The sequence below is a fragment of the Tupaia chinensis genome, unplaced genomic scaffold (genome assembly GCF_000334495.1).
Source record: "Tupaia chinensis unplaced genomic scaffold, TupChi_1.0 Scaffold143946_1, whole genome shotgun sequence".
NCBI classification, from domain to species: Eukaryota; Metazoa; Chordata; class Mammalia; order Scandentia; family Tupaiidae; genus Tupaia; species Tupaia belangeri.
In genome coordinates, this window is record NW_006203797.1 from 149,913 (window position 1) to 164,826 (window position 14,914).

Sequence of the window (14,914 nt, forward strand, 5' to 3'; positions counted from 1 at the left end):
GCTAGGCTGCATAAAGAAGATTGAGCACCAAATTCCACATAACTGGGTCATTGGCATCTTTCATTTATTGTTTTTTTTCATATTTTATATATGAACTCTAAAGCTGTTCAGAGAGACTAATAGCTTCAATGTATTACAATTTTTCAACTTCATACAAATTTTGTAACACTGTAGTAGTGCCAGAGATTCTTTCCTCCAAGAAATGCCTCAAATCAGGTAATATTGTTTACTTTGCACTTTTGAACCCTGAGTCTAGTCATGTAATTTACCAACTAAATCTAGAATTCACTTTCTCATGCACCATTTCCTGCTTCAGTAATTACCACCACCTCCAAAATGTCCAAGCCTCCAGCTAGTACATTGAGTGTCTGTGTGCACATGCTCCCAGTGTGAGCTCACAAAGCATAGTAGACCAGGAAAACTGTGTTTGAGATATGCAACATATGTCTCCACAATTATCATTTCACATTCAGAGTTCCGGTTTGAGTCCTCGGGTCCATGTGGACACAGTGTGAGCCAATGAAGGAGCAAATCAGAGTACTGTCCAATGATTAGAGGGTTGTTGGTTGAATTCCTCCAAAGCATGTCCTCCTCCTTTCATAGTCATATTTTCCCTCCCCAAAGGGAGTGTTAAGTGCAAACTGTCCTTCATGTGCCTTGTTTGTTTGAGGGGTTGTGATGAAGGAAAGTAGACAAGTCATTTCAGAATCAAGGGTGTGGGTCTCTAAACAAACAGGATTTTGGATGAAATGGGTTGGCAGTAAAATCACTAAAAACTTGTACAGCCTTTTCAAGAACATATACAAAGTGCATTAAAAATTCTTAAACAGGAATCAGCAGTTGGTGTAATGGCTATGTCACTGGACTCCCATGTAGTCGACAGTAGTTTGAGTCCCAGACCTGGTAGCTTAAACTCATGCTGGGCACGTGTGCATGCATGCCCAAGATCCTGAGAGGAGAATGGAGGAGAAGGGATTGCAGCATGACCATCCCACCTGGGAGATGATTTCTCCCTTTCTGTCTCTCTGTCTCTCTCTGTCTTTCTGGCAAGTGCACAAACCCTATAGCAAAAACCTCTCAAAAAAATTCTTAAGCAATTCTTGATTTACATTTAAACAAATAGAAAGAAACTTAATTTTTAAGTCATGTATTAATAATCCTTCTGATTAGTTGAGTTTTATTCAATGGAATTAACTCCAAGCTAGAATATAATTTTTATCATTCAGGCTTTCTGAAATGAATTCCTTCAGCTGACTTGGGTTCTTTCATCTTTCCTTCCTTTCTCCCATATGGGGAGCTTCTGTTTTCACCACTCCTCAGCTCCTAGAAACTACTGTTCTATTCTCCATCTCTAAGGGTTCGACCTATTTCTCTACTGATTTATATTTAAGATTCCACATACAGGTGATATACAGCATTTGTTTTCTTTGGTTTGTTTTTGCTTAACGTAATATTCTCCATGTTGATCCATGTTGTCTCTTTTTTTTTGAGAGAGAGAGATTTTTGCTATTGGCACATGTGCTCACCAGAGAGACAGAGAGAGGCAGAGAGACAGAAAGCAAGAAATCATCCCCCCCCCCCCACGGGGGGGCGACCACCCCTGAAACCCCCCTGGGGGGATGACCACACCGCAATCCCTTCTCTTTCATTTTCCTCCTGAGATTTTGGGCAAGCACACACATGTGCCCAGTGTGAGTTTGAAGCCACTGGGTCTAGGACTTGAACTGTGGTTGACCATGTGGGAGTCCAGCAAAATAACTTCTAGGCCATCTACTGGCCCCTCATTCATGTTGTCTAAATGACAGGATTTTATTCTTTATTATGTTTGAATGATATTCCATTCTATATATCTCTTACATTTTCATCATCCATTTATCTGTTGATGGACATTTAGGTAGTCTCCACACCCTGGCTGCTGTGAATAATTCTGCAAAGAACATGGGAATGCAGATATTTCTTTGACATTCTGCTTTTTTTCCCTTGGGCTATATATCCAAAACTGGAATTGCTGGGTCATATGACACTACTATGTAACTTTTCTGAGGAATCTCCACACTGTAGTCTATAACGGGAGTACCAATTTACAATCCTACCAACATTGTAGAGGGTTCCCTATTCTACTGGGTCATCGGAAAAGTCATGACGTATTTTTCTATGCAAAAAATGCATCATGACTTTTCTGATGCCCCAATAGATATCATTTATTAGCCTAGAGGGTGTACTAGAGTCACTTAAATATTGTCCCAGGCATGTATATGGCCTCTATTGTGACCTAGACATGGGAATTCTTTTTTTTTTTTTTGAGTTTTTGCTATAGGGTGCATGTGTTTGCCAGCCAGACAGAGAGAGACAGAGAGACAGAAAGTGAGAAATCACCCCCTAGAGGGGATGGCCATGCTGCAATCCTTTCTCCTCCATTCTCCTCTCGGGATCTTGGGCATGCACGCACACGTGCCCGGCGTGAGTTTTAAGCCACCAGGTCCGGGACGCGAACCACGGTCGACTACGTGGGAGTCCAGCGACATAGCCATTACGCTAACTGCTGGTCCCGACACGGGAATTCTTTACATACATTGTTTATGAAGAGATTTTTCATGAGTGGTTCATTAAGGACCTCTGTATCAACTTTTTTTTTTTTTTTTTTTTGAAAGTGAGAAATCACCCCTCAGGGGGAAGGCCATACTGCAATCCCTTCTCCTTTCTCCTTGCTGGATTTTGGGCACACATGGATATGTGCCCAGCATGAGTTTGAAACCACTGGGTCTAGGACTTAAACTGTGGTCAACTATGTGGGAGTCTACTGACGTAACTGCTATGCCATCTGCTGGTCCCTCAACTTTTAATATTTGTAATTTGACTCAGGCTATCTAAAGTAGGTTCAAGCCCCCAAAGGAAACAGAAGAGACAGCTGGATTTTGGGCACACATGGATATGTGCCCAGCATGAGTTTGAAACCACTGGGTCTAGGACTTAAACTGTGGTCAACTATGTGGGAGTCTACTGACGTAACTGCTATGCCATCTGCTGGTCCCTCAACTTTTAATATTTGTAATTTGACTCAGGCTATCTAAAGTAGGTTCAAGCCCCCAAAGGAAACAGAAGAGACATAACCTCGCCGCCTTAGATGCTACTCCAAAATCTAACCCACTCCAGTCAACACCCTTCCTCCCAGAACAATTTGACAATGAAATGTGTACTTTGACTCTATTGCATAAGTCATTCTTATTATTTTATTTTTAGATGTTTGCCTTAGGGTGTGTGTGCTTGCCTGAGAGACAGTGAGAAGGAAAGGGAGAAATCATTCCCTCAGGAGGGAAGGCCACTCTATAATTTCCTCTCCTCCATTCTTCTCCTGAGATTTTGGGCACACATGCACACATGCCTGGCATGAGTTTTAGGCCACTGGATCCAGGACTCAAATTGTTGTTAGCCATGTGGGAGTCCAGTCCTTTAACCACTATATGGTCACTCAGGACCAAACAAACAGGTTTACTGTAAGATCTCAAAAGTCAGAGATTCCAAGCAGATCTAGACCCAGCCTTTGCTTACAGGCCAAAGTGTACGTGGAAGCTTGGCTTTGCCTCAGATATGTGGCATTATTATTGGGAAAAGAAAGTTTATCCAGAGAAGTGGTTTGTTTGATAAACAAGGCAAGAGAAGAGGAGGAGGACAAAGGGCTGCTGATAGTCTGCTTACTTCCTATTTTCAGTGTGATTGAGTTTCATGAAGATTTTTTCTGAGAAATTCTGGCACCAACCCTCTTTAAGGATGAGCACATACCTTGCTGACACCAACAAGAAAGGACCAATTATCCTTGTGCCAATAAACTGCCCTGGGAAACTTCTGCTGATAGGCTTGTTTTGTGATTCTGTTCCTTCTCGCATTTCCCAATGACCATCCTATATTACCTTGGACCAATATGAAGTCTTTCCAAACACCTTACATGCATACCTCTTTTTCTAGTTTAAAAGAAGCTCCTTCTGGGACCAGCAGTTAGCATAATGGCTATGTCGCTGGACTTCCACGTAGTCGACCGCAGTTCGCATCCTGGACCCCTTGGCTTAAAACTCACGCCGAGCGCATGTGTGTGAGTGCCCAAGATCCTGAGAGGAGAATGGAGGAGAAGAGATTGCAGCGTGGCCATCCCTCCTGGGGGGTGATTTCTCACTTTCTGTCTCTCTGTTTCTGTCTGGCAAGCGCACGTGCTCTATAGCAAAAACCTCTCCAAAAAATAAAAAATAAAAAAAGAAGCTCCTTCCATCAGAGCTGACCAATAGGTCTAACACTTCTTCCTGGCTCTTATGCTGGTGGTCTCTGAATACATGTGCCAGGGTCTGACTCTTATTGTGTGCTCAGCTTGGAAGACTAATACATTCATTTCTCTTTATCACTTCTATTTTGTAGTTGTCCTATTTTGTTGAATAGTATGTAATGCAATGTTATGGTGGCATTTGACAATGTAGAAAAAGCTGTTGTTTGTTGCACAATTGTGTACTTCTTGAGGTGGAGTAGAGGACATCCGGGACAAAGAGAGAGGTAAAAAATGCATTTAGGGAAGATGTGTAGCTGGACTCTGGAAGCCAGTCTACACTAGCCTCCAGCCAGGAGAGGAGCTTCTGTATAAACCTCCTGGCTCCTATCTTAGTTTGCTCTGCTTTCCCTTCTGTAACACTAGAAGGATGGCCAAGCCTTCTGTCAGTCTAACCTCACCATTGATCACATGGAACTATTACCTTTTGTCTCCATGAAGACTGGTCTCCTACAATCGTTGCTTCTCTTCCTCTTACATCAATAATCATTTGTCTTTAATGAATCAACATAGGAATATACCTTAGAACTGCTCTTTTTTAGTGTGGTTTTTACTTTATGTTAACACTATTTTTTAACTTTTAATCATTGTACATCTTTACAGCACACAAAATGAATTTTCCCAGCATGAATACATTGTATACTAGTCCAGTAAAAGATGTTACCATGCATACTATCAACAGATCATTTTTCCTTTTTGTGCCTGATAAATGTTTTTGCCTTTTTTCCCCTTGATTTATCTCCTTTTCTTCATTTAATTTATCCCTAAGTAAATTAAAGGCCATTTATCTATATATCAGAACTTCTGAAACCCCGCACAATATGCCATTTGGACTGTCTTCTGGACATCATTGGAGCCCCAGAAACTCATGGTGGCAGGTCGCTGTATATTCATCCATTTTTTCCATTGGTCTGACATTGGTTTCTAACTAGAGCCACTACATCCTGCTCCCAGGGTCCCAGCACCACAATATCCGTTAAAGGAGGTGCCTTGATGAGGGTGAGATGACCAAGAAAGCTGTCTTACAAATTACAACAGCCTCAGAGATGGTACATTCCTGAGTCAAAATATTTGAAGTGTACTGCTGCTAGGATACTCAGAGGAAGTAAACGGATTCTGGTGGTTGATATTTTTATTTTTAAAAAATGTGTACGTTAGTTGGCAAAAAACAAAGTGTAAAGAAGCTCCTTTGGGGGATGGCCACTCCATTATCCTTTCTCCTTCATTACTTCTTTTGAAATTTTAGGTGTACACACACAAACACACAAGTGCCCAGCATTGCTTTCAAGCCAACACATCTGAGACTCAAACCATGCAGGTAGTCATGCAGGCTCCAGCCACCTTAACCACCATGCCACCAGTAGGCCCTTGACATTCTTTTAAGACTTAGGAAAAATTATTCATTATTACAAATGAAAAAACCCCAGGTGATTTAGTTCAGTGATGATGTTTGTAAAAAAAAAAGAAAAAAAAAAGGAATGAATCATCACCTGAATAGGCCTATCATAAGCAATGAATTTAACACAGATAAACATCTGCTGAACACATCATTCATTTATTGAATTTCATAGCATTTACCCTGACCATAGTACTTGTGCCATGTACTATTTTAAGTGTGTGGTTATGTGTTAATGAAAAAACATCCTAAGAAAACACCCTTACCTTGTGAGGTTTACATATCACGGGCAAGAAGAAACCAGGGTAAACAAGAAATATAATAACTTGTCCAGCTGACAAGAAATGATAAATGCTATGAATAAAAATGAAAGTATAACAGGCAGACTCAAAGTTGAGGGAAAAATGTAACTTTAAATCATGGCATTAATATGCTGGGTCTCCTGACTCAAGTCAAATGCTATGCTTTTAATGGTTAGGTCACAGCCACTGCAGGTCTCTGCTGTCATAGAATCCATTCCTTGCCATAGAAAACAAGGAATTTAAATTTAATTGAAGAGTCATTTCTAAGAATCATTTATTTCAGTAACAAGGCAGCTTTAGCATGATTCTGAATGGATAGGATAATCCTCTAAAGTGGGTTCTTGGTCTCCATAGAACTATGTGGTATCTTAACTGAATTTACCATGAAGTTGTACCTAAATATTACTTATGCTTACTAAGCTAAGCTTTTCAGTTCACTAGGCTATTTAGTGCTCATAGAAAACATATAAACAGGGAACAAAATATTTTTATAACTATTTTGGCAGTGGAGTCATAGAAATTGCTCTCCAAACATAGCATGACTGAATACTCCCCACTATGACAACACTGACAATGTCATATCTGTGGGGACTATATCCATCAGGAAGTTTCAGGGAATCCAAGGTGAAAAAGATAGTATTATCTACCACCCCATTTCTTCCACGCAGGCTTGTGATGCAGACCTGAAATGAATAATGGAAATGATTGTTACAAACAGACTGCCCTGGGACAGGCTCAGCACCTCTTCACTCTGGCTCTACCCTCCAGGTCACTGAATCCCCATCTCTGAATCCCAGTCTGGTTGGGATAATGCCAACACCAGGGGTGCTTGGTAAACATGCCTTTGAAAAGACTCTGCCTGAGATCAATCAAATTAGAACCTCTAGGGATATGGCTCAGATCTCCACACACAAAGTCTGCTCTAAATATTACCCACCATCAACAATAACCTTTGTTTCACTTACTTTCCTACTCATTTTCAGATGATGCTACCCAAAGTACATCCCATTTTACCAGTAAGTTCAAGTTTCTCATCATACTCCATTTTTTCCTCAACTATCTCTTACACATGAATATGTTTTCTTCCTGTTCTCAAAACAAACTAATAAAACTGTTCTACTAAATGGTCTACATAATGTAGATTTGAATAATGTGCACTATCTCTATTATTTTCTATTTCATTTTGGAGAACCTGCCTATTCCTTATTAATTTTGTCAGAGGGTATGTCTGCTCTCCACAAGGAGACAGAGACAGAGGGAAAGTGAGAAAGCTCCCCCTTTGGATAATGGTCATGCTATAGTCCCTTCTCTGCCATTCCCTCCTCCCCCTTTCAGTATTCTGGGCACACACGCACATGTGCCTGGTGTGTCTCTTGAGCTGCTTGGTCTAGCACTCAAACCATGCACTTGGCCATGAAGGACTCAGCAATCTTAACTATCACCATGTCACAGTTTGGCTTGTCCTGCCTTTTCAATGAGAATGTTGGCTCTTCTTTGCAAACATGTTTTCTACATTTCACAGCATGCCCAATAGAACCCTAGAAAATTACACAAAAGGAAAAATTGGAAGACAAACAAAATATAGAAATGCATTACCCCCTCCAGATGCTTATGGAACAAGGGCTTTGCTGAGTGCAGCTTGATATTGCATGGGCCAGGAAGGCTAGAGTATTCAATTTCTACCCAGTCTCCCTTATAAGGCATAAAATCTGAAACAGACATGAAGAAATGTTAATATGCAGTTATATGTTATCTCATTTCCTGTTAAATTGCAGAAGGAACCTGGATGTTGTAATACCCTATAATGACTTCCATTAGATTTAATGTGCACTTTGCACACACTTATACACACACAACTTATAAATCCTCTGTCAGAAGGGAAGTTTATACTCCTTGAGGAATTGATTCTCCTCTACTGATTGTCCTAAGTCAAATGGGATACATCACAGCCATTGTTTTTTGGAGCAGCACAGGATATGTTCAACTCTTGCTCATGTTCACACCTCCTCTGGACTAGTAATTAAGTTCAAAATAAGATATAGAGTTTGAACCTGGCTACTTGTGTATGCATCTGCCACCTTCTCAGTCTGTAACCTTTGTCAAGGTGATAACCTGTTAGTGCCCATTTTCTTCATCTATAACATGAGAACCACCAAAATAGTCCTCTTAGCATAGAGTTGCTATGACAGTCGATTGATATATTAAAAATTCAAGGAATAATGCCTGGCGCATAGTGATACCCCCTCCTCAAATGTTGATCACTAAAAGTGGTTGGCAGTAGCACTAGGAAATACAAGTGGAAATTTAAAAGTTTGGGAAAAAATGGAATTTAAATACGATTGAATTTTAGTGAAAACAATTTTTTTTAAATTGTCTTATTTGTCTAATTTTATGGATATCCTATAATTCTTATGAATGCAAATGGATTTCACACAGGATTGATATTTTAACTTATAAATCCATTAGAAACCTGTATTTGTATTTCATTGTCATAATATTTCTTTTTTATATCTATTTTATGTTTATTCATTTTTATCATTGCAACATCCAAAATGAATTTTTCCACCCAAAATACACTGTATATTGGCTCAACCAAAGATATTACCATACTTATGTTCAACAGATAACTTTTCATTCTGTGTTTCTTACATATATTTTACTTCTTTGTTGTTTTCTCCTTGATTCCCTCCCTCTCACCCTCTGCCATTTTCCACCTTCCTTCCACAATGTCTCTGGTATCCACAGTTGCTCTCCATACTTTTATACCTTCCAATATTTCAGTTTCTATCACAGAATGCAAACTTTCAGTATATATTAAGTGGGGACTCATGTCTCTCTTTCATAGTCTGACTTGCTTTGCTTAGCAGTAAATCTTTCATATTCATTCACTTTCTATCAAATGCCAGGATCTCAATGCTTTTTATGGCTCAGTAGTATTCTGTATTGTAATTGTTCCACACTATTCAATCGATTTGTCTCTTTGTGGACATTTGGGTAGGTTCTATGTCTTAGCTATTGTGAATAATGCCACAATAAACATGGCTGTGCAAGTGTTTTTCTGACTAAGTGTATTCCTAACCTTTGGGTAGATACTCAGAAGTGGAATTGCTGGAACATATGGTATTCAATTTGTAGGTCTTTTCGAAATCTCCATACTGTTCTCCACAGAGGCTGTACTAATTTACATTCCCACCAACAGTGTAGAATTCCCTTTTCTCTATCACTCTACCAGCACTTGTCATTCTTTATTATTATTTTTTTAATCTTAACCATTCTAACTGGGTTCAAGTGGTATCTCATTGTGGTTTTGATTTGCATCTCCCTATGATAAGGGATGTTAAGCATTTTTTTTCATATGATTTTTGGTTGTACACATGTATTCCTTTGAGAGTTGTCTGTTTCTTTTGTTGTGCAGAAGCTTTTTAACCTGATATAATCTTATTTGTCTATTTTTGGGATTATTGCCTGTGTTTTAGGGGTCTTATTTAAGCAATCCTTGCCTACTTCAATATCTCCAAGATTTCCCTAGTGTTTTCCACCAGTAGTTTTATACTCTGAAGTTTTACATTTAGCTATAAACCAGATAAACCCAGTCTTTCCAGGACCATTTGCTGAAGAGATTTCCTTTTCCCCAGTGAATTGTCTGGTGCCCTTTGTAAAAAATCAGTTGGCTGTTATGTTTTGGAGTTTATTTTGAGGGTCTCTATTCTGTTCCATTGATCTATGTACCTGTTTTGTTCCAGTACCATCTCTTTTGATTATTGCAGCTTTGCAATATATTATGGGGTCAGGGAATGAGATGTCTCCTACTCCACTCTTCTTGTGCAGTATTGCTTTATCACTATGTGATCTTTTATGATTCCAGAAAAATTTTATGATTGTTTTTTCTAGATCTGAGAAGAATATCCCTGGTAATTTGTTTGGTATTGTATTATTTATAAAGATTAATTTGGGCAGAATTGACATTTTGCTTATATTAACTATTCCAATCCAAGACCATGGGATGTCTTTCCACTCTTTTGTGTCATTTTCAATTTCATTTCTAAGTTTGTCATAATTTTCCTTACAGAGGTCTTTGACTTCTTTGCTTAGCTTTATTCCTAGGTATTCTAATTTTATGGTGGCTACTGTAAATGAAGTTGCTTTCTTCAGCTCTACCCCAGTCTTTTCCCTGTTGGTGCATAGAAATACTGCAGATTTTTGTATGTTGATTTGTATCCTGCCACTTCACTATATTCATTTATCACTTCCAAGAATTTTTTGCAGATTCTTTTAGGTTTTCTATGTATATAATTATGTCATTTGCAAATAAAGATAATTTCACTTCTTCTATCCCTATTTGAAATACTTTTATTTATCCTGTCTGCCTGCATTGGCTAGGACTTCCAGTACTATATTGATAAGGAGGGGAGAGGGGCTGGCAGGTGGCATGGTGGTTAAGGGTGTTGGACTCCCACATGGCTAACCATGGTTTGAGTCCTAGACATGGTGGCTTGCTTTCTCACTTTCCCTCTCTTTCTCTTGCTCTGTCCCTCTCTGGTCAAATTAAAAAATAAAAAAAGAATAAATGCAAATTTGGGGCCCCATTGTTTTAGTTGAGGAGGGGAGAAAGTAGGCAGTCTTGTCTTGTTCCAGTTGTCTTGTTCCATATCATTCAGTATGATATTAGCTGAGGGTGTTTCATACATGGCTTTTACTGTGTTGAGAAATGGACCTTGTATGCCAATTTTGCTGAGTCTTAATCATGAAGGATGTTGTATTTTATCAAATACTTTTTCTGCACTGACTGATATGACCATATGATTTTGATCTTTCCTTTTATTTATATGATGTATTATATATATGGTTTTGCATATGTTGATCCACCCTTGCATCTCTGGAATAAAGCCAATCTGGTCATGGTGAAAAATAATTTTTTTAAGAGAGATTTATTTTGCTATAGGACATGTGCACTCACCAGAGAGACAGAGAGAAACAGGAAGCAAGAAATTACCCTCTGCCTGGGGTGTTGGGGGGAGATAGCCAATCCCTTCTCCTCTGTTCTCCTCTTAGTATTTTGGGCATGCATGCACATGTGCTCAGCATTGGTTTTAAGCAACTGGGTCTGGGACTCAAACCAGTTGACTATGTGGGAGTCCAGCAACGTACCCATTATTCCATCTGCTGGTCCCATTCTTTTTAGTATGTTGTTGGATATGATTTGCTAGTATCTCGAGAATTTCTGCATATGTATTCATGAGGGATATCGCTGTAGAGTTTTCTTTTTTTGTTAGGTCTTTGTTTTGGGGATGAGGATGATGTAGGATTCATAGAATTAATATGGGAAGGTTCCTGGGTTTTCAGAAAAAGTTTGAATAGAATGAGGGTTAGCTCTTATTTAAAGGTTTTGCAGAATTCAGAAGTGAAGTCATCAGGACCCAGGCTTTTCTTCGTTGGAAGATCATTTATTGCTGATTCAATCTCACTACTTGTTATTGGTCTATTCTGACTTTCTGTCTTCCTGGTTCAATCCTGGTAGATAATGTGTCCAGAGGTTTTTACCCCTCTCATTCAAGTTGGTTTGCTGGCATATCATTCCTCATAGTATTCTCTGATGATATTTTGTATTTCTGTTATGTCTGTTCTAACATTGCTTGCTTCTTTGGTGAGTAGATTTATCTGGTTCTTTCTCTGTTCTTCTTAATTAGTCTAGCTAATGGTGTGACAATTTTGTTTATCTTCTGAAAGAACCAGTTTTTTGTTTCATTTATTTTCTATGCTTTTATTCTCTATTTCATTTATGTCTGCTCTAATCTGTATTGTTTCTTTTCTCCTGGCATTTTTGGGGGGTTTTTGTTGTTTTTCCAGTTTCCTGAGGTGTGTTATTAGGTTGTCTATTTGTCACCTTCTCTTTTTTTTCTTGTGAACACCAATTGCTATGAACTCCCCTCTTATGATTGCCATTTCTGTATTCCATAGTTTATGGAAACACATGTGCTCACTATCTAGCATTGGTTTCAATGAATCTTTTGATTTCAGTCTTAATTTCTTCAATGGTTGTGAAGTCATTTGGGTGTAGTTTGGTAGTTTGCTTAGTTTCCATATGTTTGTGTACTTTTGAGGATTTTTTTTCTGCATTAATTTCAAGTTTAATTTCATTGTAGTCAGAGAAGATGCTAGGTATAGTTTCTATCCTTTGAATTTGTAAAGGCTTCTTTTGTACCCTATCATGTGGTCAAGCTTTGAAAATGTTTCATATGACGATGAGAAAAATATCTATTTTGTGATTGTTGGGTGTAAAGTTCTATAGATGTCTGACAAATCTAACTTATGGTATCATTTAGATCCTGTATCTCTTATTTTCTGTCTTGATGATTTGTCCACAGGAGATAGTGTAATGTAGAGATTTCCAATGATTACTGTGTAGCAGTCTACCTCTCCTTTTAGATCAAGCAGTCAATCTGTCATGTGTTTGGGTGCCCCAGTGTAGGGTACATAGATTTATAAGTATTATATCTTCTTGGTGAATTAGCCCTTTTAGTAATATATACTGTCCTTCTTTATCTCTACTTACGGTTTTTGTCATTAGGTGTATTTTGTCTAATATAAGCATTACGAAACCAGTCTTTTTTTAAAATTTCCATTCACTTGGAATATCTTTAAAGAATTATTTTATTGAATTTTATTTTTTAATTTATTTTAATTTGACCAGAGAGGGATGGGGTGGGGGAGTGAGAAAGCAAGGCACCAGATCTCGGACTTGAACCGCAGTCAGCCATGTGAGAGTCCAGCACTCTCAACCACCACACCACCTGCAGGCCCCCTCACTTGAAATATCTTTTTTGGCCCTTCACTTTCAGTGTGTTTGTCTTTAACAGTAAGCTGTGTTAGCTGTATTTCTTGTAGGTAGCATATAGAGGGCTCCTTTTTTTTTTGTTTTTTTTTTTTTTGTTTTTGTTTTTTTTTTTTAAATCCATTCAGCCAGTCTGTGTCTCTTGATTGGAGAATTTAATCCATTAACATTCAGTTTTATTATCTGTATTTGTGGACTTGTCCCTGTCATTTTGTTAGTCATTTCCGTGACTGTCTGTTATTCTGTTATTTCTGTTTCTCTGTGGTTTTCCTGATATAGTACTCCCTTCAGTATTTTTCTTTTTTCTTTTTTTTTGGAGAGGTTTTTGTTATAGGCTGTGTGTGCTTATCAGAAAGAGAGAGAGAGAAAGCGAGAAATCACCCCCAGGGGGGATGGCCATGCCACAATCCCTTCTCCTCCATTCTCCTCTCAGGATCTTGGGCGCACACACACACATGTGCCCAGCATGAGTTTAAGCCACCAGGTCTGTGACTTGAACCACAGTCAACTACATGGGAGTTCAGCGACATAGCCATTACATCAACTGCTGGTCCCCTCTTCAGTATTTCTTGAAGAGTTGGTCTGGTGCTGGTAAATTCTTTCAATTTTCATTTACCTGAGAATGATTTCATTTGTTCTTCCCATGTGAAGGAAAAGTCCTACTGGGTATATAGCATTCTTGGCTGAAATTGTTTTTCTTTTAGCTTTTTGAATACATCTTCCCATTCTTTCCTTGTTTGCATTGTTTCAGTTGAGAGGTCTGATGTTGGCCTAATGGTGTAAACTTTCTAAGTAACTTGACATTTGTCTCTTATCAGTTTTAGAATCTTGTCTTTGTGATTTTAAGTAATCTGGCTGTGATGTGCCATGGAGAAGATTTTCTTACGCTGATTCTATTTGGGGTCCTTTGTATTTCTTGGGTTTGGATGTGTGAATGTTTTTTTAGATCTGTAAAAATTTCTGCAAGTATTTCATAGAATAAATTTCGATGCCCTTATTAGATTCTTTATACTCTGTAATACCAATTATTCAGACGTTTGGGCGTTTAAGGGTATCTAGTATTTCCCCTATGTTAGCCTCATTTTTCTTAAAAGTTATTTTTTCATTCTTTTTGGTGGCTTCATTTAAACCAGAGACTTTGTCTTCCAGAGCAGAGATCCTATCTTCTACATGGTCTAATCTGCTGTTGGGACTTTCAAGGGAAGTTTTGTTTTCTTTTATTATAGTCTTCATCCCCAGAAGCTTTGTTTGATTCTTTCTTATGGAGTCTACTTCTTTATGGAGTTCCTCCTTTAAGCCATGGAAGGATTTTCTCATCTCCTAAAGTTGGCTGTCTGTTTTCTCTTGTACCTCATTGAGCTTAGTTATAATAAAGACTCTGAATTCTGTTTCTGACATTTTGGTGGTTTCTTCTGCTTTTTTGCATTGTGAGAGATGAGTTCTTTTTGACCTTTGTTCAGGGGTATTTCCTGAATTTCTCATATTTCTTGAGACTCTGCTGTGATTTTTAGTCATCTAGGAATGGACTTACAAGATTCTTGCTTCTTCTTTGGAGTAGATTTATGTAGTCGTGTGTGCCACTATTTCTTTTTTATTTGAATTAGCCATGTGCCAGTTTCCCTTTTCTACACTGGTGTCCAGTATTGACAGTGGGAGTTTGGGGTTCAGATTTACAGAGAGAGTTTTCTCAACTCTTTTGTGATGTGAGTGTGGAAGGAATCACTTCCACAACCTCACAGTGAACAGGTGTTCAGTTCCTATATACCTAAATCTACTGGGTCAATAGGTGGCAGGGGATAGACAGGTGAGAATTTGGAGGCAATATCCAGAAATTACATGATATGCAAGGTGCAGCAGATGTAAAAAACAGGTGCTGACCCCACTCCCTAACTGGGCTGGGATCTTGGAGTGAAAGCTGCCTACTCCTCTGCTCCTTCTGCACGAATGTGGTATTGCTGTTCTCAATGGGTAAAAAAAAATGGGTCTTGATCCTATCCCCTAATTGGGCTGGGGTTCTGGGGCAAGGATGAACTCTAAAGTAGTTGTCTTACATTTATCACTGTAAATATGTAGTT

At 38.7% G+C, this 14,914-nt stretch overlaps 1 protein-coding gene across 1 annotated transcript in view; it reads right to left on the reverse strand.

Moving 5' to 3' along the window:
* Window positions 1-6,348: 6,348 nt before the first annotated feature.
* The window catches only part of LOC102475629 (cancer/testis antigen 55-like), a 15,466-nt gene continuing 6,900 nt past the window's right edge, over window positions 6,349-14,914 (reverse strand). Inside the window, exons 4-5 of the mRNA XM_027767140.1 lie at window positions 7,604-7,716; window positions 6,349-6,690 (exon numbers count right to left, since the gene is read on the reverse strand). Coding sequence (XP_027622941.1) covers window positions 6,502-6,690; window positions 7,604-7,716 — 302 coding nt within the window. The 3' untranslated portion in view covers window positions 6,349-6,501. The remainder of the gene's footprint in view (window positions 6,691-7,603; window positions 7,717-14,914) is intronic.